General features: G+C 41.9%; 1 protein-coding gene across 2 annotated transcripts in view; it reads right to left on the bottom strand.

Annotated features, from left to right (window-relative positions):
- Positions 1–460: 460 nt before the first annotated feature.
- STIL (STIL centriolar assembly protein) overlaps positions 461–25,132 on the bottom strand; it is a 159,869-nt gene continuing 135,197 nt past the window's right edge. For both annotated transcript variants that reach the window (XM_069232712.1, XM_069232713.1), the window contains exons 15-17: positions 17,662–17,857; positions 12,505–12,731; positions 461–2,427 (exon numbers count right to left, since the gene is read on the bottom strand). In XM_069232712.1, the coding sequence (XP_069088813.1) occupies positions 1,656–2,427; positions 12,505–12,731; positions 17,662–17,857 (1,195 nt within the window). In that variant the 3' untranslated portion in view covers positions 461–1,655. The remainder of the gene's footprint in view (positions 2,428–12,504; positions 12,732–17,661; positions 17,858–25,132) is intronic.

Here is a 25,132-nt window from a genome sequence, read left to right as displayed (position 1 = left end):
GCTGAATCGAGACTCGTATGTGGCACTTATTGGGACATTAAAAAAGGAACAGGAAATGATCAACTGAGAATTTGATTTTTCAGCAACCTTAGTGCTTTGCCTCTAGATAGCACAAAGTTGAAGATTGAGCGAGCACCAGTAGGACATGACAAATATTAAAATGGAAAACTGAATTACTATAGGTTAGGATAAATTGATAAATTCATAAAAATGTGGGAACATTTTCAGGACTGCATTTACAACAACTGGTGTGTAGGAAGGAGAAAGTGTATATTTGTGATTAGAGGACTAGTCCGGAGTAATCGTGCATTTACCAAAATGTAGATTCTTGTACATTAAGATGATGCTAATTATGTTTAGAGGTTTCGTTTCCGTATTTTCCTTGCTAAAGAGGCATTTTCACTACTATTCAGTACAATAGTGAGAAAGCAGTAAAATGAAACCCATAAACCAGAACAACTTATTTTACACACATTTTTATTAAGCTGTTGCCACATTAAAATATTAAAGGCTGCCACTGCAAACACACTTCTGTGATTTGTCAATAATTTAGCCACCCATATAAATTCTCCCAGTTTATAAACTTCTTAATAAAGCCTTTACAAAAAACATTATCACATTAAGATATTTTCGAGGTTATTCAAAGATGTTAGGTTGGACAAGAGCACAGAATTAGTTCAAATCTTATGAAAAAACAGATATAAAACATCTCAGTAGAAAATAGCAATACTTTGATGTGTAAGTGTGACTAGCTGTTTATTTTGTGATGCAGTGGGTTAATGTGACAAATACCGGTTAGTGATCATAACCAGTCCCATTATCACAAAGAAAATCGTTTCTGCTTTGGCTAATTCATGTATCCCATTCGAGGAGATGCGTGCGGGGATTGTGTTCCCTTACAGTTTTTAATGAGTAAGTCACTCAACACTTGTGCAACCACTGTTCTTTAGAGTAAACAAATACACAGACCGAAACACAACACAAAAATGATAAGTGCAAACATGTATGCCAAGTTAGGACACCCTACTAGGCTAGCGATCATGATACTCGAGAGGAACAACTCTTGTAAAATTCACTGATAAGGAAGTTAGGAAAAAATAACTCTGGATTATACATTTTAGTTTCTTCTAAATTAAACGTCCAGATTTCCATGATCATGGTTTGATATTTAAATACTGCCAGCATAACTGTAGCTTAGGGTTGAAGTGGGACAGTAATGTACAAACAATACAAATACCTTTAAATATGCCTACATTTAAAACATGTATGGGACAAATTAACATTTTTGATTGAAAATGTATAATTCGCCTATTTTCAAATGACTGCAACAACCAGAGAAGGCTTACTTTGCACTGGGGCAATAAAAAAATAAAATAAAAAAAAGTGCACAAAAACATTTGATTATTTCTTCTCAAATGAACAGTCTTCACATTAAAAAATAGCAATATAAAGCCATGCACAAAAAGTTCCACTTTAAATGCCGACCAACTCAAAATAACCGTAATGGTCTTTTGCACATTAGCAGAAGATCCTTTGTTAGATATACTTCCACAGGAAGAAATAGGTTTAGCTTTCAAAAAATAGGTTCCACATTAAAAATATTAAAAACCTGATCATTTAAAACATTAGTCTTGCATGAAAAGTTTTCAAGATGTTTAGAACAATTTAGGGAGTTGCCGGAGACGGTTCACATCTAGGAAGTCGCCAAGTGATTTAGGATTTTCGGTGTGCTTTAGTTCAATTTGTATTTCCCTTGCATTTTCTTTTTCAGGATGGCGGGTGTATTGTGCTTTTGATGTTAAAAGTTTGGGACTGTGGGGCACCTCTTTGATACCCTGAAATGAGTTTGGATCAGAAGGTTGCAGTACCATCCTGGAAGAGGGGTCTTCTTTGATATTTCTCAAGCTGTTCACATCTACTTTATGAAGGAAGGGAGCAGTCGGTGTTTCCACATTGGTGTTCAGTCTTTCGCTTACTTCTTCTGAAGGCACTTTTCTGCAACTAAGCCCTTCAGGAATGGGTCTTGAGTTTATATCGAACAAGCTATTATCCTCTCTAGAACAATTTGAAAGTTCATCCTCATCATCACTGCTGTCATTACTTTCTATTAGCCCATATCTCTTCATATACTTCTTTGTGGCAAAGGACATGTCATTTGGTGAAATTAAACTTAGACCGACCATGCTTTTTTCAGAATTTAAATTCAAGAGGTTCTGGAAGGATGAATACCCAGTGGGGGTATTCTGGCTAGTCCGACTTTGCGAGAGATGAGAGAGTTGAGACTCATTTAGGTATTTCAAAGCGATTGCATTTGCCTCCATGCTCAGATCGACTCCATTGGGGCTGAACCCGCTCATGCCAACATTATCAAAGGACATGTAGTTCAACCTAGGGATCACAGCTTCAGGATTGATGCATGCCAGTACACTAAAACAACAAACAAAAAAATCGTTAATTTACATTGGCAAAAGATAATTTAATTGCAAACTGACACTGTGAACTTGAATATCTGGGCCCCTAAGCAGTCTATGATGCAGTTAGCTCAAAAGACCTCATCAACTCACCACATTAACAATTTTAAATATTTTTTCAAACCAAGGGGGAGATGAGACATGGAGATTTATGCACCCTAGTGAAGACGTTAATTGGCATTTCAGTCATCTTATGCACTACGCATTCATTATAGCACCAGACAGTTTTTTCTAGACATTAATAAGAATCTCGAAAACACATTTTCAGAATCAGTAGGAGCCCCACACTGATGCTTTTCTCCACGTTTCCCTCACACACTACCAGCAGTTCGTCCTGGTACTAACAACTTAATTCCGAACCAAAGACCTACAATCCAATTAACTTACATGAAAGTGAATTACTGGTTTAAGTTATACTAAAAAAAAATAAGCCACTTAACTTTAAGAATAGTTTTGCAATTCAAAGCTCTTCCAGCGCCAGATTCTGTGCTGTATTCCACTATCAAGTGGCTGAGTCTGGAAGTGACCATTTCTAAAAAAATTTAGGTCGAAGCCTACCAGGCAGCACAGCTGCCTGGTTTGCTAGGGGCATTTTGGGGGACATTCAGAAAACTTTCCTTCGAATGCATCCGTTTGTTGTTTACCACTGGCTTTGTGGTTTGTAACTCACATTTGCTTGCTTTCTATTTGTTAGCTCTATTTGTTTTAAGCTCTCCACCTTGAGTTCGTCCCTTCGGTTGTGCAAACCCTATTAACTGTATTCTTGCACCAGTGCTCAATTTTCTGGAAACAGGCCTTTAAATCTTGTTCTTATCTTGTCACATTTGATGTGCATTTAAAGACAAAGGTCGAATGTCAGGCTCTGTCTTCCACAGAGCTTGGTGTTTACTTTTCTTTCTCTCATGCTGGTTACTGGGGATGTGCTTGAGGAAGGCTATACAATTTTGTTTTCTATTTTTCTAGCACACAAACTTTAAACATCTGTAAATGTATTGTGCATCTATTTCAGAATAAATCGGAATTAGAAAAGCACAAATGAAGCATTTTTCTGGTAATGCTGAAGTGCGGTGGAAGCATTTTATTACGATCAAAGCAAATCAACACACTAGGTGATGACAGTTCCATACAATGTTTGTGCTGTTTACTTTTAAACAGTAAAAATCTGTTTGTGCAAATGTAATGGTCATTCCAATTGAAGATGTGTTTGTAGTAGCAGTACAACACACCGTGCACACTTCACTTTCCCCCACTCCACACTGCACCACTGTATTCTACCCTGCACCACTCCCCTCTACACTACTTCAATACACACCTCTAAACTCTACCCCACTACGCCAATGCACTATATCCCACACTACTCTACTGTGCACCACTGCACTATTCGACAATGCACTCTACACCACTCCATTCTGCAACACTGCACTCTATGCCACTCCACTCTATGCTATTCTAATCTGCAATACACACCTCTGCGTCCTATACCATGCACAACTTCACTCTGAAACAATCTACTCTGCGCAACTGCACTCCACTGAGTCACAATCAATACATCCTACACCAATATACTCTGCACCACTGCACTCTACAACACTTTGCCACTGCACTCTATACCACTCTTCTGCACCACTGCATCAACACACACTACTATATACCACTGCACTGAGACTGTCTACCCTGCAACAAAGTACTCTACACCACTTTACTCAAAACCAGTGCACTTGACAATATTGTGCACCACTGCAATCTATTCCACGGTACTCTGCAATACTATACTCTGCACCACTACTCTGCCACTTCACTCTACCCTGCACCACTCCTCAGTACTTCATCCGTCTGCACCACTGTAATCTATGCCACTGCTCACTGCACTACTCTACACCTCTCTGCATGCTATGCCACTCTACACAATTGCACTGTACTCTGCATTTCACACCACTGCTCTCTATATTCTAAACTATATCACTGAACTCTATGCCTCTCTACGCTAATGCACTCTACTCGACTACACTCTATTCTACATCACTCCACTATTCTGCACCACTGTACTCTACCCTGCACCACTCCACTATGAAACAATCTACTATATGCCATTTCAATCTACTCTGCACCACTGCACTTGATATTGCTCTACATAACTGCACTCTAACTCATTGCACTCCACTTTACTCAAAACCAATGCATTCTACTCAATACCACTGTACTTCGCTCCACTTTACAATAGTCCAATCTATGATGCACTACTCCATTTAACTACTCCATGGCGTGCCACTCTGCAATGTTACTCTAATTGACACTACACAACTTCCACTATGCTACTCCATGCCACTTTACTCTACAACATTCTACACCACTTCACTATGATACTATGCCACTCTATTCTACGCCACTCCACGACAATCTACACCACTCTACTCAACACCATCTACACTACTTCAAGACACTCCACAACTCTTTACCCCACTAACATTTTGCCATGCTGAACAGCAGTCAGGCTGGTGTACAACATGGATAACATATTGGTAAAGCCAATAGCTCTTGCATAGCAGAGATCTATTTGCTTTGCCAATGCTTGTTGAGTTGGACCATCAATCTGTTCCTCAATAAGAAGTTAAAGATTCTCATGTTGGCTCAGGTCTTGCCTGCCCTAGACCAAGAGGACTGGTTAGTAGCGTTGGACTTACAGGATGCTTATTTTCGTATTCCCATCCTGCCTGGTACAGGTGTTACCTGCGGGTTCAAGGTAGGCCACAAGCACATTCAGTTCACCGTGCTCCCACATGACCTTACCAGAGCCCCTCGGGTGTTTACCAAGGTGATAAAGGTGTTCACAGCTCATCTGCCCAGGTTAGGGGATTCAGTCTTGCCCTACATAAAATGGCTGCCTCGCCCCAAACTGTTCCCTCCCAGCTCCAGACTACATTGAACCTCCTGCATTCGCTGTGTTCACTATAAACGTGCTGAAGCACACCTGACTCCCTCTCAAATGCTCTCATCACTGGAGCTGTTCTGGACACAGCGCAGTTTCAGGCTTATCCTCCTGAGCAGCGAGTCCAAGATATTCAGGTTATTATACTCATGTTTCTGCCTCTATCCTGGGTTTCAGTGATACTGACTTTGAGGTTGCTGGGCCTCCTGCTGGTAAATTATACCAGATGGCATATGTCGGTTCTGCAGTGGGACCTGAAGTGCTGGTGGGCGCAGCATCAGGGAGGTCTCTCCAACATGGTCCAGATATCGGAGGGAACTGCAAAAGACCTGCAGTGGTGGATTACAAACCACAACTCGGTCAAAGGCTGACTCCTCTCCCTCCCCCAACCAGACCTCACAGTAGTGACAGATGTGTCACCATCTGGGAGACGCAGAGATCAGAGGAATCTGGTCTCCGGCGGAACCCGGACTCTACATCAATCTGCTGGAGCTCTAGGCGATCAGGCTACCATTAAAAGCTTTTCTTTCCACTGCCAAGGGGAAGTTTGTGCAGGTGTTCCCGAAAACATCACCACCATGTGGTACTGCAACAACCGTGGGGGGGGGGGGGGGGGGGGGGGGGGGGAGATCGTGTACCTTTTGTCAAGAGGCTCAAGAGTCTCTCGACATGGCTGGAACAGCAGGGCATAACTCTGGTGGTTAAACACTTGGCAGGTTCCTTGAACACCAGGGCAGACAAACTTAGTCATCGATCCCCTAATCACAAGTGGCGTTTCCATTTGGAGGTGGCGCTAGGACTTTTTCAGCAATGAGAAGAGCCTTGGTTAGATCTTTTCACCTCTGAAGAGATCGTGTAATGCAGTATTGCGCATTGGGAATTTCCAAGGCTGCAATCACTCTGCAACGCTTTTCGTCACAAGTGGAGATCAGGCCTTCTGTACCCCTTTCCACCCAAACCACTTCTGCCCAGAGTTCTCAAGAAGATCAAGAATGCCCTACCCAAGTAATCCTTGTGGCTCCAGACTGGGAATGGAGAGTCTAGTATCCTGAACTGCTGAAAATAAGCATCGATCCACCGATTAGGCTGTCCCTTTGGGAGGATCTTCTGTCGCAGCAGCAGGAGAGGGTTCTCCATCTGAACCTGTCAACTCTGTGCCTTAATGTGTGGAGATTGAGCCGCAACAGTTGACAGAATTTGACCTTCCTCCCAAAGTCTATAATGTTATTTTAGCAAACAGGTCGTTCCTCCACTAAAACTAAGATTTGGCAAAGATTTGTAAAATGTTGTACAGAGAAGTCTTTAGATCCCTCTTTCTGATTATCTCTCTGATGTTCTTTTCATTCTGTCTCTTGCACAGCAGGGCTCTGCACCTAACAATTTTAAGGATATCTGTCTGCTTTATCCACTTTTTTGGGGCTGCCTGACCAACCCTCTAAGTCCCCTATTGTAAATAGGTTTCTAAAAGGGCTTCTACACATGCTTCCCCATTCGCCCTTCATTATGCCTCTGTGGGACCTGAACTTGGGTCTCACATTTCCGATGTGTGCGCCATTTGAGCCACTTCATAACTATTCACCATTAAAACAGCCTTTCTCGTGGCCATAACATCTGCCCGGAGGGTAAGCGAGCTGCAGGCTTTGTCAGCTAAGCCTGTATTTCTCAGTATTTCCTGATAAAGTGGTGCTTCACACACGTGCCTCTTTTCTCCCAAAGGTGGGACCCCATTTCAATTGGGCAGACTGTCACCCTGCCCACCTTCTTTATTTCCCTGCATCCCTCTAAAGAAGGAGCGACTCCACTGGCTGAACCCAAAAAGTGCATTGTCGTTCTACCTTGACTGCACCAAAGAGTTCCGGGTAGACCACCAACTCTTTGTGGGGTATGTGAAAGCAAAGAAAGGTTGAGCATTACAGAAAGACTATGTTGTGCTGGGTCATTCTCTATATAAAAATCTGCTATGCACTGGCCAAGAAGCAGCCTCCCAAGGGCTTGAGGGCCCATAAAAATGCTTGATTTCATGAGTGCCCTCTTTTTATTTCTCTATCAATGAAATCTAAGGTATTTTTGTCCCCATAAGACTTTTCATTACGACATTCCTTTCATCTTTTTTTTTTTTTTTTTTTTTTTTTTTTTTTTTAAATCGGGAGACTTTGGGGAACAAAGAATAGTAGAAGTGTTATTACCAATTGTCTTTCTCTGCAATTATGCCTTCCAAAAGTAAGACAGTGTGTAAGAAGGAAGTTATTTTTAGGAATGCCCTTTAATTCACATGCAGGGGTGGGTATCTGCAAATTCAGAGATGTGCAAACAGCCACTGCTTCTACTCAAGATCCTGTGCCCATTTCGGAAACACATATGTTACCTTGCTACCTGTTTTTCACTTTTTGTATTTTACCAAATTAATTACTGTGTACCCGGTACACAATGAAAAACCACTGCAAGGTGCAACTCAGTTATTGGGTCTGGGAATATAGGGTTTGTTGAACCAACAAGTCCTATACAACCCCACCATCAGAAGGGTCCCATGGACGAAATGGTGTTTTGCTTTCGAAAATTTCCCATAGTTAGAAGTTAAAGATGAAAATGTAGACACAGATGGCTGGTTTTTTCAACTCCACTTCATTATTTGTTTTTATTCCCACTGTTACTTTCTGTGGGAAAACCTTGCAGGAGCTATACAAATGTTCCTTTGTTGAATTCCGGATTTTGTCTACTTTTCAGAAATGTATGTAATTTCAAAATCCACCAATGGTTTCACACCCATAACTGGAAGGAGGTTTAAAGCAAAAAAAAAAAAAAAAAAAAAAAAAAAGGAAAAATGGGCTATGTCCCAGTAAAATGCCCAAACCGTGTTGAAAATTGTTTTTCTGATTCAAGTCTGGCTGTTCCTGAAGGCTAGGAAAATTGTGATTTCAGCACTGCAAACCCTTTGTTGATGCCTTTTGCAGGGGGGGCAAAAAAAAAAATATGCTTTCTTCTGCAGCACTTTTTTTCCTCACTCCCCCCCACCCCCCCCCAAAAAAATCTGTCTCTGTCCTATTTTGAAAAAGGACCAAGCTTGAACTATAACCAATCATGTTAGAGGGTGCTGTCGAACACTCAGAGCCCCTCAGATTTTCTACCGTACGTTGTGTGAAGGGAGTATCCCTGAGCTCTGCTCAGTTCTTCAGCTTTTACTTCTTTTTGGATCATCCAAGATTATATTTCCTGTTTCATTTCTATAACCCAGGAACTAATATTTTAGAGTAGTAGTAAACAAGGTAAAAGACTACATAAATATCTCTAACCTTTTCCTCAAAAACTCTCATGTCTGACAGATGAGGCTATTACTGGCTGGGATTACAAAATCTTAAATCTGTCACTAATGACAGTGAGGATGCCTTCACCTCACAGGAGAGGTCGGAGGGAGACGTTGCACCAGGCTCTCCAGAAGGCACGCAGAAAAGCCATAAAAAGACTTACCATGAGTCCTCATAAGGCACTTATCATGGAGAGGATTGAGAAAAAATGTAAAAAGACCCTCAACTCCCTCTTCAACTCTAACAATACATCAGAGAGACCCTCATAACTTTACAATGGGGCATCTGAAAACTGCCTGTAAAATCATCATTCACAGGAATTACTTTGAGGTGGTTAATGACAAATGTTGACTATTATTACCTTGTCTACGTACGGCCTCATCTATGACGGTCGTCTACGACAGTCATCTACAGTGGTCTATGATGGCCTCATCTATGAAGGGCTTCAACTACGGTGGCCTCCTCTATGACGGTCATCTACTGTGGTCGTGTACGATGGTCATCTACCGTGGTCTATAATGGCCTCATCTACCATGGCCTCATCTACGGCACACGTACAAGTCCAGGAACTCCTAACCGGGGACTCCGTTTATGGGGGTTGTGGGAGCAAGAGGGCACAGTCGCTCGTGGACCGAGGCTGGGGAGCTCGAGTGCAGAGGGTTTTGGTCGGCTATTCCCGTGCGTCAAAGGCACTCACACAACTCCTGGTCAGACCTGAAGAGGGGGAAGTAAAAACAAACAGGAGGGCCACTCTTAGCCTAGTCTTTTCCTTCGCGCCTCGGTGGGCAGGTCGAGTTTTATGGCGTTGGTGTCTGGACTACACACACAACACGCCTTCGTTGCAGCAAATGCTCTAGCGCTCCAGGGATTGGTGCTGTGAGGTTCCTTAAGGGGGCAGAGTTTTGTGGCTTGGTAGAAGCATCGAGGCTAGCCTCTTAATCACTTAACAGCCTCTTTCTGGCAAGCTGCTCTGACGGTGGGCCCGATGGCCAACAACACGGAGTTCCAGCCAAGTTCGGTAGGTGCTGCAGATGGTAGGAGTGGCTCCTCCACTCCAAGAGAGATGTTCCCAGTTGGCAAAGTGCTGGTAGCCTTCCAAGGCTTTTGGAGGATGCAAATCTGCAGGACGAGTCGGTTTCTTGGTGACTGTTGAGACATGAGCAGGAAGGCAGGGTTCGGCACCAAAGTCCACAGCTAGTTGACAGTTATTGCGTTGGTTGACTCTTTGTCCCTCCTCTTCTTTCGGCAGTCAAATCGGAGTTCCTGGAGTCAGGAGGCCACCTAAATACTCAATTTAGGGGCGTTAAAGGGGTTGTAGATAGAGGGCTACTTACCCTTGGGGTTACTACACCACCTAAATCACAACTTCCTGTGGAATGGACATTGTCCTGACCCAGTTCCTAGTTCCACCAAAACAAGATGATGAAACCTTTCCTTTGTGGAGCACATCAGGCAGCCTTAGAGGTGCAACTTAGTCTGGAGGTGAAACACGCCTATTTCATAGCTAATTTCATGTCTTTCCTGGTGCCAAATGGGCCTCAGGGCAGGGGGTGGCATTCCTCTGGTCTGGGAGAAGCCAATGTCGCCTTTCAAAGAGCAGCCAAGGCTTTGACGCCTCTAGGCCAGATAACACCTTCCTTCAGAGCAGGCATTGTTTCTGGCCTCTGAGAGTGAGGGCTCTCACCTCTGGGGTCAAATAAGTGTTGTGGTGGTAGACTGGTCAATACCAGTCAGTATCCTAGAAGGCTAGTAGGTTTTTCAGGGGGGCACCTCTAAGGCGCCCTCTGGGTGCATGTCATAATAAATCGAGAACTGGCATCAGTATGGATTTATTAGGATGAGGTGTTTGATACCAAGCACCATAGGTTTCAGTAAAGTCATTAGTAGATGGATAACTTTTAATCACCAGTACCCAGTACATACCTTAAGATGGCTTCCCTGTTCACTCGTAATATCTAATAATAGAACTAGACATCACAGCGGCACATCTGCTCCTTCACATATGCCCTTGCATGTATTATTATGCAATCTGCCTTAGGGCAGATAAGGCTTGTGCTATAGGGGTGACTTACATTTAAAACCTGTAGTGACTGACATGGCACATAATGAGTCTGCTAAATTGTGTTTTCACACATCATTTGCACCATGTCACACAGCCTGCAGTGGGAGCCAGCATGTAATTTGTATAGGAGTCCCTAAGGGAACAGCCTTTAGGGACCCTTTTTTAGTACCCATGCCCCAGGCACTAGAAGTATCATTTACTAGGGACTTAATCAATTGTAACAGTTGGCGCACATTTATTTTGTTGACAGGGGGGGGCAGTGGCACTGGAGCCTGGTTAGCAGACTTCAGTGCACTGAGTCGTAAATCAGCATCCAGCTGTTTAAGTGGGGGCAAAAGGTGTGGGTGGGGGGCGCAACCTGCAAAAAGCCTAGTTTCCTAGAACTGTATTCTGTTTAGTCAGTTCATGAACACCGAAGCTTGTGTGAAACTTCCAGAACAGATGCCCTATCTCTGTCTAGATTCAAGAAACAAGTTACTTACCTGTAACTATAGTTCTCCAGTATTGGAAACTTTCAGAGATTAACTTTTTCTTCCACTGCTATTGTTTGAGATGGGTTTGATCTTCTATCCAATGATTAGTATCGTCATTTGAGATTCCATGAAACAAAAGATGCTTCCATGTTAACCTGGATCTCCACTAAAGTATAACCAACCATTTATCCTTCCAATTGAAAGGATAGAAACAGTGTTTCAGAAAGGACAGGATCTTCAGATCAAAAAGAACTTAAGCAACTGTCATTGACAAAACATGATAGGCTACTGGCGGAGCGTGCTTCCTTGCACCCTACTTAGTTACCTTTGCCTCTTTCCTCACTTGTTTTTATTTTTTTCCTTTAAAAAGCGCCTTAGGACTTATTAAAATTGGTGAGTTTTTCAAGAAACAAACGGTACAATAGAACATACAAATAGATGTCTTTTTTTAAGAAATAAAAACTGGCTTTTCTAGAGAAAAGTACACATTTTATTTTGCAAAGGATGTTGCATATAAGCAGGACTATTCAGAGATTTTGTTTTCAATGAAGATTCCCTGATTGAGAATCATGGGCCAAATGAAGGGGAGACAGCTCCAGTCTCCCTCTCCCCTCACCTCCATCCCTAATGCCCCCCTCAACCTCAAGAATTACCTACGATGCATGTGCAGGAAAGTCCAGACGAAGGGGAATCTCAGGGATTTCTTGCAGATAACGCGTGGTTAGCATTTCACGAAAAAAAAAAGGGCACAGTAGTAAAAAAGACATTACTTATGCCAGTCTTGAATGGGGATAAATTAACCAACAGGAAAATCAAATTTGCATCGATTAGGATGTGTAAAGTTTTACTCTACAGACTGTGCACGCAAGAGGATTGAATGCATTCAAGAAAAAAAAAAAGGAACAGCAAGAGAGATTAATAATATATAAAACTTTGCGCAGCCTGCTTTGGTAATGTGAAATCCTGATTCTTGGGTTCTTCAAAACTACACAGGCTAATTAAGCAGTATTAAAAAGAGAAGCGTTGGTCAGGTGAAGTATTACTACCATCCCACAGAGCAAATGTAAAGGAATCCATACACCCCAAAGATACATTACTTAAAAGTTCCACGTTTTGCATGCATCCAATGAAATGGTAAATTTGGAAAACAGTGAAGAGACCCTCCAGAGAGAATTAACTTGGCATTTAACTTCAAAAATAGTTAATAGAAACTTCGTATTTCATGTCTGTGCACATTACTGATATCAAACATTTAAGTTTAACAAATTACCTGGCATTTTCTACTTTATTTGTATTATTCTTCAAGGAATCCGAGGAGTCCACTGTAATGTGCACCCCTAGATTCTTTAACTGTTTGAGGGTTGCGCTCAGGACATCATTTTGCACGTTTACTTTCTGATTAGGTTGAGAAATCTTTTTTCTAGCTGTTGTACTGATCTGTGATGTGCCATGTTCATTGCACTCTTCAGACGCTTTAAGTAAATGGTTGACTTGACCCTGAGAACAAAGCAAAAGTATGAAAAACGATGTTAGGATTTTCGACATGTTCGCAAAAGTTTGACAATATTTTCCTTTGAACTTTCAAAGACTTAAAGACAGATTTGTATTATTTCCAAGGCCTAAAGACGCTTTCAAGCAAACTAGTTGCTGCACGGTTCAACAAAAATGTATTGGCAAGAAACGTTTACGGATGTCACCAGTCAATGACATATGAATGAGACTCAAAGTGCCACTCTAGCGCCTAGAGTAGAGCTATCCAAGAATGATCCACGGGGTCCAAAGTCTTACCCGTTTTCAGGACATACAACCAATCTGATTTATTTGCAAGCAATTCTAAACTGGAATCATTTACAAAGTGTGTGCTGATTCTAAAAACAGATAATGTATTCAAAACTCAAAAACTTACCATGGTCACATTCTCGACTGGCAAAAAACGCACAAGTGAAATTGAAGCCCACTCTAGGTTCATTACGGCCATGTCTTACCAAAACGTTTAAGAATGGAAGCCGAGAAGAGTGTTCAAAATAGAATAGGAAGCACTCTAGCATGCATAGGGTTAAATCAGAGTATTTTGAGGGCCACTATGCTTTTCAATGGTGGACCTCGCAATTTTTGCATTAGTAATGAAAATCCCACTTTTCAGATTAAGTCTTACTGTGCATAGATATTCTGAAGCTTGCTGCATGGACAATTTCAGAGGTTATTTTTACTTTATCTACTTAAGTTTTTCCAGTACAGCGCTTGTGCTGTGCTTGTGAAATCTATTGTATTTAAAATATCTTAAAAGGATCTTACAACCCGCCTTAACTTCTTATTTGTCTGTGTGCGTGTCACTTTACTTTTCCCTTGTTTCTATTGGTTGTAGCACTGTATTTCCTTTTTTGGGTATGTTTCTCTTATCAGTATCCAGTGGCCCAATTAATCATGCTCATCTGCTTTTCATCCACTTTTATGGCTCGAACTTATTTTTTTAGGTTAATGCTGTGATCAGACTCCTTTTAACTAATGTTTGTGTACTTTCGCCAATGCATTTGAAGAATTCTTTACGTAGCAGCATGCACAGCTACATTCCTTTGTTTCTCTGACATTTTTATTTAATAGCGCCTTTACTTATCTTTCCCCGGTTGCATGCATGTGCTCATGTACTTTTGCTGATGCATTTGAAGAATTCCCTTGGTAGCAGCATGCATGGCTACATTTCTTTGACTTTCCAAAACTTTAATTATTTTTTCAAAGACTGCTGGCTAAAAAAGTCATGACGCTTGTCCTTAATTTGTTGATGTGATACATCTAATATAGCTATTTAAAGTGTCTATTGCCAAGTAAGTAAGGTTTTACTTGAGTTTACACGTTACATATCCAGAGGACACATTTAAGGGAGCTATTTTTGCCTCTCGCTTGACTACGCATTGTGTAAAGAGTACAGATTCTTCAGGTTGGTATGTAGCACAGGGCAGTTTTCAGCTTTTTTTTCTCAACGTATTAAAGAAGGATATCAGGAATCAATACAGACGTCGCGCAATTTGTAGTCACTGGATACTATTGTGCATTTTTACAGTGCTAACTGGGTGATTACCTCTTAGAAGTATTAATTCTGTAGTGGTACCCAACCACACGTACAACATAGAAAGGCAGATGTAAGGCCTGGGCTGAAAGGCATTTTAGGCACACATTGCTTCTTTTTGTGCATTGTCGTGCTGAAGGTTTTGAGGCACATCATGTTTGTTAATAAGCCTTGTCGCTCCTACATCTTTCACAAGCTTGGAATGAATGGCCTTGGTTGGCCCAAAAGCCTAGATTTAGTGCAGTTTACAGTGCACACTGCACTATCAGGACACATCTAATGGTGTAGTTAGCTTAGAGGCAACTCGTTTACCTTGCAGTTCCTTTGTTGTATCTTTCTCAAGAGATCGCCATTTAAAAATATAGTGCATGATTGCATCTTTGTTTTTTTGTTGTTGTTTTTTTATGTTCGACTTAGCTAGTGTCCGGATTTTACTTTTACTTAACAGTGCACCCATGGAACCGAATGGCACCAGGGGAATGGGGCCTCGAACTAGACACTACTAGAGTCTGGGAACCATGTACGCATCTGTGGAGTCACGGCGCTGAACAAGCATTAGAGGTGCGACTCATTTGAATAAGGTATTATTGCAGGCAATATAGGCAAAAGGGCACTGAGCAGGCCTCTGTACAGTGAAAGAATAGGAGAGACATTGTTAGCGATAAGAACAGGCATCACAATCAAGCAATAATCAGCACGGTTAGTCACCTCATACTTATTTTTTTCATTTACATGTCACATCTGACGGTTTCCAAAAAATGTCCTGACGATCTGCACTTTTGTGGCTTAATGGTTTCTGCACATGTACCAGTGTTTGGTTACCCTGGCAGCGGGATGCCTGCCTCGGCTGTAGGGAAAACTGATGCATAGGCAGACACAAACTGCTCATATTCATACACTACAGTGTCACATGACATTGTAGATGATAACGAGACCCATGTGTGCCTTATAAAGGTTACTTAAAAAAATTAGCTCATGTGAACATTTCACTGTTGACACTTTGCATGAGTATCTTACGCAACGGTACCTGTGCATGTATTCTCTCCAATACATAGAGTGGTGATAGTGTAGCCGGGTGCGTCCCATCATTGTCCCAGCAGCACACATGCATGCATGCATGCGGAGCACCATGGCCCAGAGTGATTGACAGTCGAGGTGACCGGGTTTTGTTTATGTTTGTGTGATCCTGCTACCCTGTTCTCACACGGTCCGACTATATTACACACGAACAGTTGGTGAATTCAGAAAGAAATAAGTACATAAGTGGCAGACCAAAAGATGTGCACTGCAAAAACGGTTAAATAGGCATCTCATTGAGAGCTGCGCCCAGCATCTACTGAAGCGCTTTACATGAGCTCCAGTCACATTACATAAGGACACATTCACTTCAGATTTTTAGCCACAGGGAAATTAAGCAATATGTCCAGAATCACAGAATGTTGAACCACGACAGGACTAGCGCCTGGTTCCACAGGGGCAGCTCTGGCCGTAACGCAATGTCCTCTCCCCAGAAGAATGGGTTGCTTGGAACCAACTAACCAACGTGTGCTGTTTAACGCAGTCTGGTGTGCAAACGGCTTACAGAAAAAAAAAATGCTATGACTCAGTCAAGGCTGGCTGCACCATAGTGTTTTTTTCCCCTTGGTAACCCCGTCTCCTCTTAACTATTGACGACATTTATGGGTATGGCCCGGCACACACTGGCCTTAAATACCCACCTTAAACCGTATGACTTAATTTTGGTGGAAGCTCTAGAACACTCGTATGAGGGTAGGACCAGCTACACCTCTTATTTAGGACAGATATTAACGTCTTACTTTTAGTCTTATTATTTTTCATTTCCTTTTTTTTCACGCGGTGCTTTTCTTGGACCTTATATGCCCCCTTTTTTGCATGTAGCAGAACAAATATAGGGATACTTTGTTGAAAATCACTTTTCGTTTTGTTTTATACAGCCTTGAGAAAACCCTAGGCCTCCAGGCCAGAATAGGCTGTTTGCTATGAAGGAATAAGACTTGCTTGAATCGGATTAATTAACTATTACGTGGCAACGCTATTTGCTTGCATCATGTGAACTGTTTATGCGATAATAAATTAGATTTGGATTACAAATGAATTGTCTGAACCGATCATATGGAATGAAAAAAAAATAATAATAAATCTACAAGGATCAGTATGAAAACATAGGAAGTCGCCCTCAAACGTGTATGATATCTATCCTTTTAAGTGAAAGTGTGCTTTGGTTTCACCAATATTTTATTCACTCGAATCTTAACTTCTCAGCAGCAAGTGTTTGTGAATAATTTCTTAATTTTTGGGGCGTCCCGACTCCTAACTTTCTTTTGGGTATCTGCCTAACGGATGTCCCATATGTTGATTGAAAGCTTCTAAAGTTTAAAAGCCGCTCTAGACATCACGGACTGATTAACTATGCGATAAGATCTGTATTCACGGAAAAGCCTTCCAGCTTCTAACACTGGTCAATTAATAATTGCTTATGACTGTGGTGCACAACAAATGCCGAAGACTTTATACTTCGGTGCCAAGTACTCTTCATGCCGCAGTTACTTTAAAGAACTCTTTGTACCCAACATTTGCTGCCTTTTATGAACATCATTTATTTCACCATTTGTAAAAAAAAATATATATATATATATATATATATATATATATATATATCTCTTTAAAAAAAAAAAAAAACAATAAGGCCTGACAATAAAACAAAAGGAGAAAAGCGCATGTCAAAATACTAGAACTTAGCTCGCCGCAACAATCTGATCTGTGTGTAAGAAAACCATGTCAGAATTCCCACCATGATGCTGCCTGCAACAAATGTACACCAGAACCTTACGCAGAGAGCTTCTACGAGGCAAATTAGGCAACAGAACACCAAGAAAGAGCAGCTGATTTATTAGCTGCTTGACCCCTCCCTCATTTTACACCACTGAAAAGGGTTTTGTGGCTAATGCACAGCAGGCTCTCCATGACTGAAAAGAAACAGTTTAAGCATCTTGCCTGTGAAGTAGATATCGAGCCCGAATTACATACAGGAATTAGCAGAAACGGAAATCTTTGACTTACATTGGCTTCTTCAATCACAGTCAAAAGCCACAATCCAAGCACAGGTAGGTAAATAATTAAATTGACACATCCACTCATTCATATTGATAAGCAGACAGTTCTGCCTGAAGGATCTGCATATAATTCTCAAACTATCACAATAAGGAAGGAAGTCCATTCAGCAAAGTTATTGACAACACTGGAAACTGACAAATGGATGCAACTATAATGATCAGTTAGGTAACAAATTTATTTTTTTCATCAAAAATAGCATTACTATATGGTAAACATGTACATCCTTACCAGTAAATCTTGGTAAAGCATGTGATCGTCAGGAAGAGTAGCCAAAGTCTGGACCGGCGGCTGAATTTTATTTGCATTATCAATGCATTTATCAACATGTTCCACTGCCTCAGTTTGTAAACACTTCATTTCTTCTGATGGGGTATGTTCAAGAAAGACAGAAGTTTGTGGCCCTTTTGGTAAGTGCTGAGAAACACTGGTTAAAAAAAAAAAAAAAAAAAAAAAACATGTTGAAGGTTAATACCCTAAAGAGACTGACCATACAAAATGATAAAGACAAACAAAAAAAAAATTGTTATGGCGTAGTGTTGAAAAACCAAAAAAGCGCTAAATATTTTTTGTGAACCACAAATTCTAACCTCCCTTTTTCTTACTTAACCTTGTTTTGATTTATAGAATGTTAAAATATCTTTAAAAACACGTTTCTGATTTTGGCTAAAACAATGACCTTGTCACTACAACAAATAAGATTAAGCTATAAAAGTAATATGACATTCAATTAAATATCCATGAACAGCAGTTAGCCCAGGTATTGCCTTCTCCTTATAGGCAGACCTTAGTAAGTCAACAGGTTTACTCACACCACAGTTTATCTCTACCGCTGCTCTTGGATGTTCCACACGGTCACATCTTTTGATGGAAAATGTTTTCAAATACTCTAGAGTATCAATGCCAACATTATTCCGTACCAAGTTTGAAAAGTTTGTTGCACAAGTAAGTAAAATTGTTGCAACAAAAAAGAATTAGACAAAAACTATGTCCCATGAGAGAAACGTCAGTAACAATCATTTGAAGGTTTATTTTATTTATTATTTTTTCAACCTCACAGTCAATAAAGTGCATTTCCTTATTTTCAAGCTTTAAATAAAATATGGTCTTAAAGAACACGTTATTTACCTTTGGTAACCATCTTTCTGGTAGATACTCTAATCTGGCCTTGTGAAAACTTCCCAGGTCTCACACTGGATCGGGAAACTTTAAATCAGTACTTCTGTGCTGGTAGCTTAAGTTCTTGCTCAAAGGCAGCCAGATATCACAGAATCTGGATTTAACTACCACCACTTATGAAAATGGCTGTCTTCGGCAGTCTGGCAGCTCAACTTAAAACCACCTTTTCCCATAGGGGCAACCCCGGGCACCTGGGTTCTTAGACTGATTATACAAGCTTGTAGAAGACAAGAAAAGAGATGGTGGAAGGATTATAACAAAGCAGAAAACAAAATACAAGCTAGCTATCAGCGCTTATAAAGCCTTAATTTTTAAAGAAAAATCAAGCTACTGTGCACACACAAAAATCGCTCAAATAACTCTTCCAGGTAGCCTCTAAACGCTCTACTGTTTCTGGTAATAACCTATTAGACAATACTCAGGAATTCAGAAAACCTGTAATTAGGTTGCAACTTTTTTAGTGAGAAAGTGGAGCAGATCTACAACAAGTTTGAGCATAACTCCAACCTCGTTCAGAAAGTGAATGATCAGATGACCAGGGAAGTAGGTCAAGCTACCTTTTCAGAATTCTCCACCTTGACCAAGGCTCAGGTTATGAAGCTGATTCAAAGCGCTAAGTCAGAATCTCCTCTTTATCCCTGCCCTCCTGCCATAACTTAGTTAGCTTCTAAAACTATTGAGGTCTAGCTTTCTGACATCTTCAATGGCATGTTTAAGAAATGTTATTTCCCTACACAGTGGAAGATTGCCTCTACTCTCCTTACTGAAAAAACCTGGTTTAAATCCAACAGATTTTAAATATCGACCCATCCCTTGGTTGCCTGTGTCCGCAAAATTAGCGGAAAACAAAATTGGTCAATTTATTCAGAAGAATCAGCTATTAGACAATTCGCAGTTTGGCTTTAGATCCAGTCAGTACTGAGACAGCCTTAATTAAAACCTCTGAACCTTTGGTAAGGTCAACCATGCTTTGCTGGTTGGCCGTCTCTCTGTCACAGGAATTGAAGGATCCACCCTTTCCATATTAAAATCCTTCCCATTTGTTTCTGACACCTATCTTTTGTCTCCTCAATCACCCCGATGCTGTTCAATATTTATGTCTCCTCACTTGCCCCTTAATCAGATCATTCAATTTTGACTTAAGTTCTTATGTGGATGATACACAAAATGTGGTATCAGTGGCAACCAATGATTTAGGCTTTGGAGAAAGATTTCATGACTGCATGTTAGCAATAAGCAACTGGATGAACAGAAAGTGCCCAAGACTCAACTCATGTAAAACTAAGGCAATCTTGTTTTGGAACCAACCTACCTTCTGGTCCCTGTCATGGTGGCCAGAGGAGTTAGGCTCCCTCCTGGTTCCAGTAAATAAAGCCAAATATCTAGAAGTCATTATGGACAATAAACTTACTTTTAGAGAACAGGTGAATGCTGTGATCTCATCTGCCTTCTACATAGTGCGGATGATGAAGAAAGTCCACTCTTTTAACCCAGAAGAGACTAAGAAAACTGTGGTCTCAGATTTTATTTTTATCACAGATTGACTACTGTAATGGCTTGTACCCTAATATGCAGAACCAACTGAATAAAATGCAAATCTTCCAGATCGCCGCAGATAGATTGCTCAACAGAATCCTGAATTTCAAATCAGCCTCACAAGCTATCCGTAATCTACATTAGCTCCTTATCAGATTACATACCAAATTTAAGGCTCTTTGTATTGCTTACAATGCAGTGCACGGAGGTGCGTCTAAATACTTAAGGTATAGCTTTAAAATAATTTAAAAAAATAAAAAGCCATCCAGATGTCTGCGCTCCTCAGCAGCAAACAAAGGTACTATTCCCAGGATCAGAAGAACCAAATAGGGAGGTAGAAGCTGTGCTTTGCAATGCCAGACTCTGGAATGAACCGCCACCCAATATTAGAGCCATGCCTAGCTTATACGCATTCAGAAAAGCACTTAAAACATGGCTTTTTGTTTAAATTAGTTGCCAAATCCTAGCCTATATTTGCTGAGCTAGCACCAATACACCTCTGCGTATTCATGCTCTCAAAAATTTCCATTGACATAAAATAACAGTTTAAGCCCTGTTGGAATTAGCCCACAAGCTTTCTGGTGGCTGCTTCAGTTTTTTCCCCGCTGCCTTGTCCTTCTTTGCTCCGAAAAAATCCATGAAGAGCTGATCATCTAATTGATGTTCTTTAGTACGATCTATATAAAAGCTCATAAATCTTTTATGGACCAAAGGAAGACGCCCCCCTTCTTCCTTGAAGGAATGACGTGCAGCAAAAAATGCTAGAAGGGTGATAACCTGGTCAGCATGAAATGGAAAGACCCCCTTTGGTAGAAAGGACACTCGGGTCCTCAACACCAACTTATTAAAAAAAGAAAAGGTATATTAGGTGGGATGACAGAAAGAGCCTGCCACTCGCTCACATAGCTACCTGATGTTATAGGGATGAGAAAACCAGTCTTCAATGTCAGAAGTCTCAAGGGACAATTGTGCAGTGGCTCAAAAGGGGTGCACATTAAAAAAAAAAAAAAAAAAAAAAAAGTGAGGGACCCAGTTGAAATCCCACTTAAGCATCACAATGGGTTTAAGTGGAAAGAAGTGCTGCAAACTTTTTTTTTTTTTTTTTTTTAAACCCATAAAAGATATTTTAAAGAACGAAGACTGGTCCAGCAACAGCAAAAAAGCCAAAAGCCGATCAGTAGCCCTCAACAGTGCCCTTTGCGGGGCTACAGAGAGAACAAACAATAAAACAGCATCTAACTTAGCTTGAAACGGGTTACCGAGTGCTGCACCAATCCACAAATGTGTCCCACTGACTGGTGTACACTAAATTTTAGACACCTCACTACCAGGATCGATACCTGCTGGAGGAAGGTCTAGAAATGTCAACTGGCGATGCTCAATCTCGATGCATGAAGATGCAGATTGTGCAGCACCTTGCCCAGCCCTGCTGCTGCGACCGTTTATCTTTACGAAGCCATAGATTGATCAGATGAGGGATGCTCATGTCTACGAGTTCCAGGTACTTTACTTTCTGGCCCAGTCCGGTGCCACTAGGATGACCTGAGACTAGTTATTCGTGATCTTCACGAGAACTCTGGCAGCAGTCGTAGGAAGGCATAAAGGAGTTCTGAACTCCACTCTAGGTGGAAGGTGTCTTCAAACTAGAGTTGCCTTGGAAACGGCAACATGCAAAGGTACTGATATTGCTCGATCTAGGCAGTGGCAAAAAGACCAAGCCAGGGTTTTCCCCATTGCTGGAAGACGCTGTGCACCACTTCTGGGTGCAACTGCCATTTGTAATCTGCTAATTGCCAGTGGCCGAGTTTATCCACCCTAATGTTTGAAGATCTTGCCAGGTGGCTTAACCACTAGGGAAATACTTTGATCACAGTTCAGTAGCCATGCAATACTCTCTGAAATCTGGATAAAATTCAATAGATTTCCATGATGTTGAGTCCACAGGGATTTGAGGTCCCACTGCAGAGACTGCATGTGCTACCTGCTGTGATTGGTAATCAGGGTTCAAGAGACTAACAACCCCTAGACCCTCCGAGTGATCCGTACTGAGATCCAAACAGAGGCTAAAACATTAGGATCATATCCAAAACGTCTTGGACTTTCCTTTCTGGGGGAAAAGCACAGAACAATACAGTATCCACAACTGCTCAGATGAGAGGGAGTGTCTGTAAAGAAGTCAGCTATGACTTCAGCACGTTGATAGCGAACCCCAATGATGTTAGAAAACATCTATTCATTTAAATTCACTTTCGGGAGGAGTTGTGGGAAGGTCATTGGGGTTAACCCTTCTGGTGGGTGCCTGCACCGCCAGACTTTCCATAGTTGGAAACAGAGTTAGGAAAGCAGGATTGCCAGATGCAGGGCGCTGGCACTTCACAACCTAGTAAAGGATTTAGCCGGGGTGCCCAAAAGTGTGTCAGTAAGAGAAGCTAATTTGGAGCCTTGCCAGGTTGTAACACTTAAGTTAATACATTTGTTTTTACTATCAAGGTAGGGAATTGTAGGTATAACACCTCAGCTGCACTTCGCATCATGACAATGAAAGAAGCGCTCCTCTCTGTAGAAGGACTCTGTAGTGTATCCCCTTCCACATAGTTGTTGTCAGACTCTGTGGCAAATAAATTATGTAAAGTCTGAGCCCCTCCTTTTGGTAAGGCAAGATATCACAATCTGATGGGTTTTCAAAAAGAGGTAGTTGGCGCAACTTCGGTTGGATCATTTTGGAGTTGAACAATCCAATTAGCTTTAAACCTTTAGCACCCTCTGTAAGTCCCTAGTAAAAGGTACCCTACTACCTAGGGCCTGAGGTACTAAAGAGGCTCCTTAGGGCTGCTGCCCCAATTGTGCCCCCCTAAGGGACCCCTCACCGAGCACATGCTAGACTGCCAGTGCAGGCTGCGCGTCTTTGTGCAGACACAAGTCTTGACCCCCACCACCACCACCTTTGCACTTTGGCGGTCAACCACAAAGCCTTCCATGGGAGGGGTGTAACACAACAGGATGATCTGCAAATCTACATTCCAAGGCGGGAAGCTTCAAAGAAGCCCACCACCCTGATATGCACATCTGGCTACCCTCACAAGGAAGATGTCGACTGCCTCTTCCCCTCCTCCCTCCCCCACCCCCCAAGCCTATAAGGCACCTAGGTAAGTGTAAAATTTAGTTTTCAGAGAGATGTGTCCACCCCTAAGGTCTGTCCCACCCCTAATGTGAGTTGTTTGATGTGGACACTCTCAATCAGAATCTGCCATGTTGTTGGCAGATTTAGGAGTTCTGAGGCAGGGTTATGCCAACTTCCCACAGAAAGTGGTCATATAGGGGGCGTAGTGACCCCATTGATAAGTAGCACATTGGCTACTACCCCATCCTTTACGTAACACCCCTAAACTCAGTATTTAGGGGAGCCCGGGCACGAGACAAGCAGATCCTGACGACCTATCAAGCCCAAGGACTCTGAAGAGCTGTGGAAGAGGAGAAAAGAAGCAGCTGACCTGCTACCAGCCCCACCGGTCGGTCTCATCCCTCATCAAAATCTGCAACAAAGTTGACTCGTCCTGCAGCTGGGGCTCCAGAAACCCGGGAATGCTGCTTGCCTTCAAAAAAAGACTCAAGACCTCCCGGGAACAGCAGACCTGTTCTCCAGCAAAATCCAAAAAAGATACTCTGAAGCTTCCGGAACTGCCAAAACCAAACACCTGAAGTAACCACTGCACCCGCCGTCTCCGACCTGTGTTGAAGTGGCCCACTGGTGCCCACAAGGTTCCCAAGCCCTCCAGAGTCCAAGTCCATCGTGGTTTTACACTTCCTGGACTCCCCGACGCCGCCTGCAGCCCCCCTCTACTGTGAATGCTCTGGTAAGGAAAACCCGATGCCTGAAGGCTCCTCTGCACCCATCGCCCCTCCGGCTTGGAGAAGAGGACCAAAGGTGCCTAACTGTGCCAGAGCATCATGAGGCCTGAGCCCCGCTGTTGGTTCAGCTTGATTGGCTTCCTGGCCAGAACCTGCAGCCTCTTATCGCAGTGACTGATCTCCATTAAAACGCATTGGACACCAGAAGCTGTTTTGCACCGGGCTACCCCGTGCCGCTGGTGTTATACTGCTGGTCCCAGCCTTGCTCACCACTCACCTTAATTCCTGGAGATTGGCCTTGTAAGTTGCTGTACTCTACCTGTTTGCAGAATTTGTTCTTCCTCCCATAAGTTAACATTGCAGAACTCAAATTGCACTGTATTAACTTTGAAAATGAAATGAATTTATATTTAAGATATGTACTTACCTGAACAATTTTTCTCTAATGCCTAAACATATATATAGATATTTGTTATTTTTATAAATTGATGGTGATCTTTAGGAGTTGTATCATTTATTGACCATTGTGCGTGTATGTGGACGTCTTGCACTCCTCTGTGTTAAGCCTAAGGCTGCTCGACCACACTACCGCCTAATAGAGCACTTTGGATTGCATAGCAAGCCCTGTCCACTAATTGGGGAACACCTGGACTCTTTAAATGGTGTAGCTACTTATTGATATAACACATAAAGAGCCAGATCCCTACACACCGTTTCAAGAATATGAGAGAAGCAGTAAGGGGACAGTTCTTTACCTTTCGGTCGTGGCGCTGAATCTTCTTGTGTTTGGCAACATACAATTTGGCTTTACTGTTCCATATGGCTTTTGGGTTCATTTGGATGTAGGCACCACCTGCCCATGAATTGTAGCCCAACTACAGGCATCACAAACAGACTTCATGAGGGTCAGTCAAAGACATTAGTTTGTGACAGTCCCTGCAGGATTTTAACCCTGCGGTTTTAGGGGGTGAGATTTCCCTTGCATACTGTATGAAAGTTTATTAAAATATCTGGGGAAAAAGATCCGGGAGGCGCTACAGATCTGCAAGTGTAGGCGCAGAAAGAGAAACGGACATCAGAATGCGTGTGTGGCGTTTACATGCCCCTCGTTACTTCCTGGAAGGCACGTTGTAGACAT

This window comes from Pleurodeles waltl, chromosome 4_2 (genome assembly GCF_031143425.1).
Source record: "Pleurodeles waltl isolate 20211129_DDA chromosome 4_2, aPleWal1.hap1.20221129, whole genome shotgun sequence".
Classification (NCBI taxonomy): domain Eukaryota; kingdom Metazoa; phylum Chordata; class Amphibia; order Caudata; family Salamandridae; genus Pleurodeles; species Pleurodeles waltl.
This window is presented reverse-complemented; position numbering and strand designations above follow the sequence as displayed.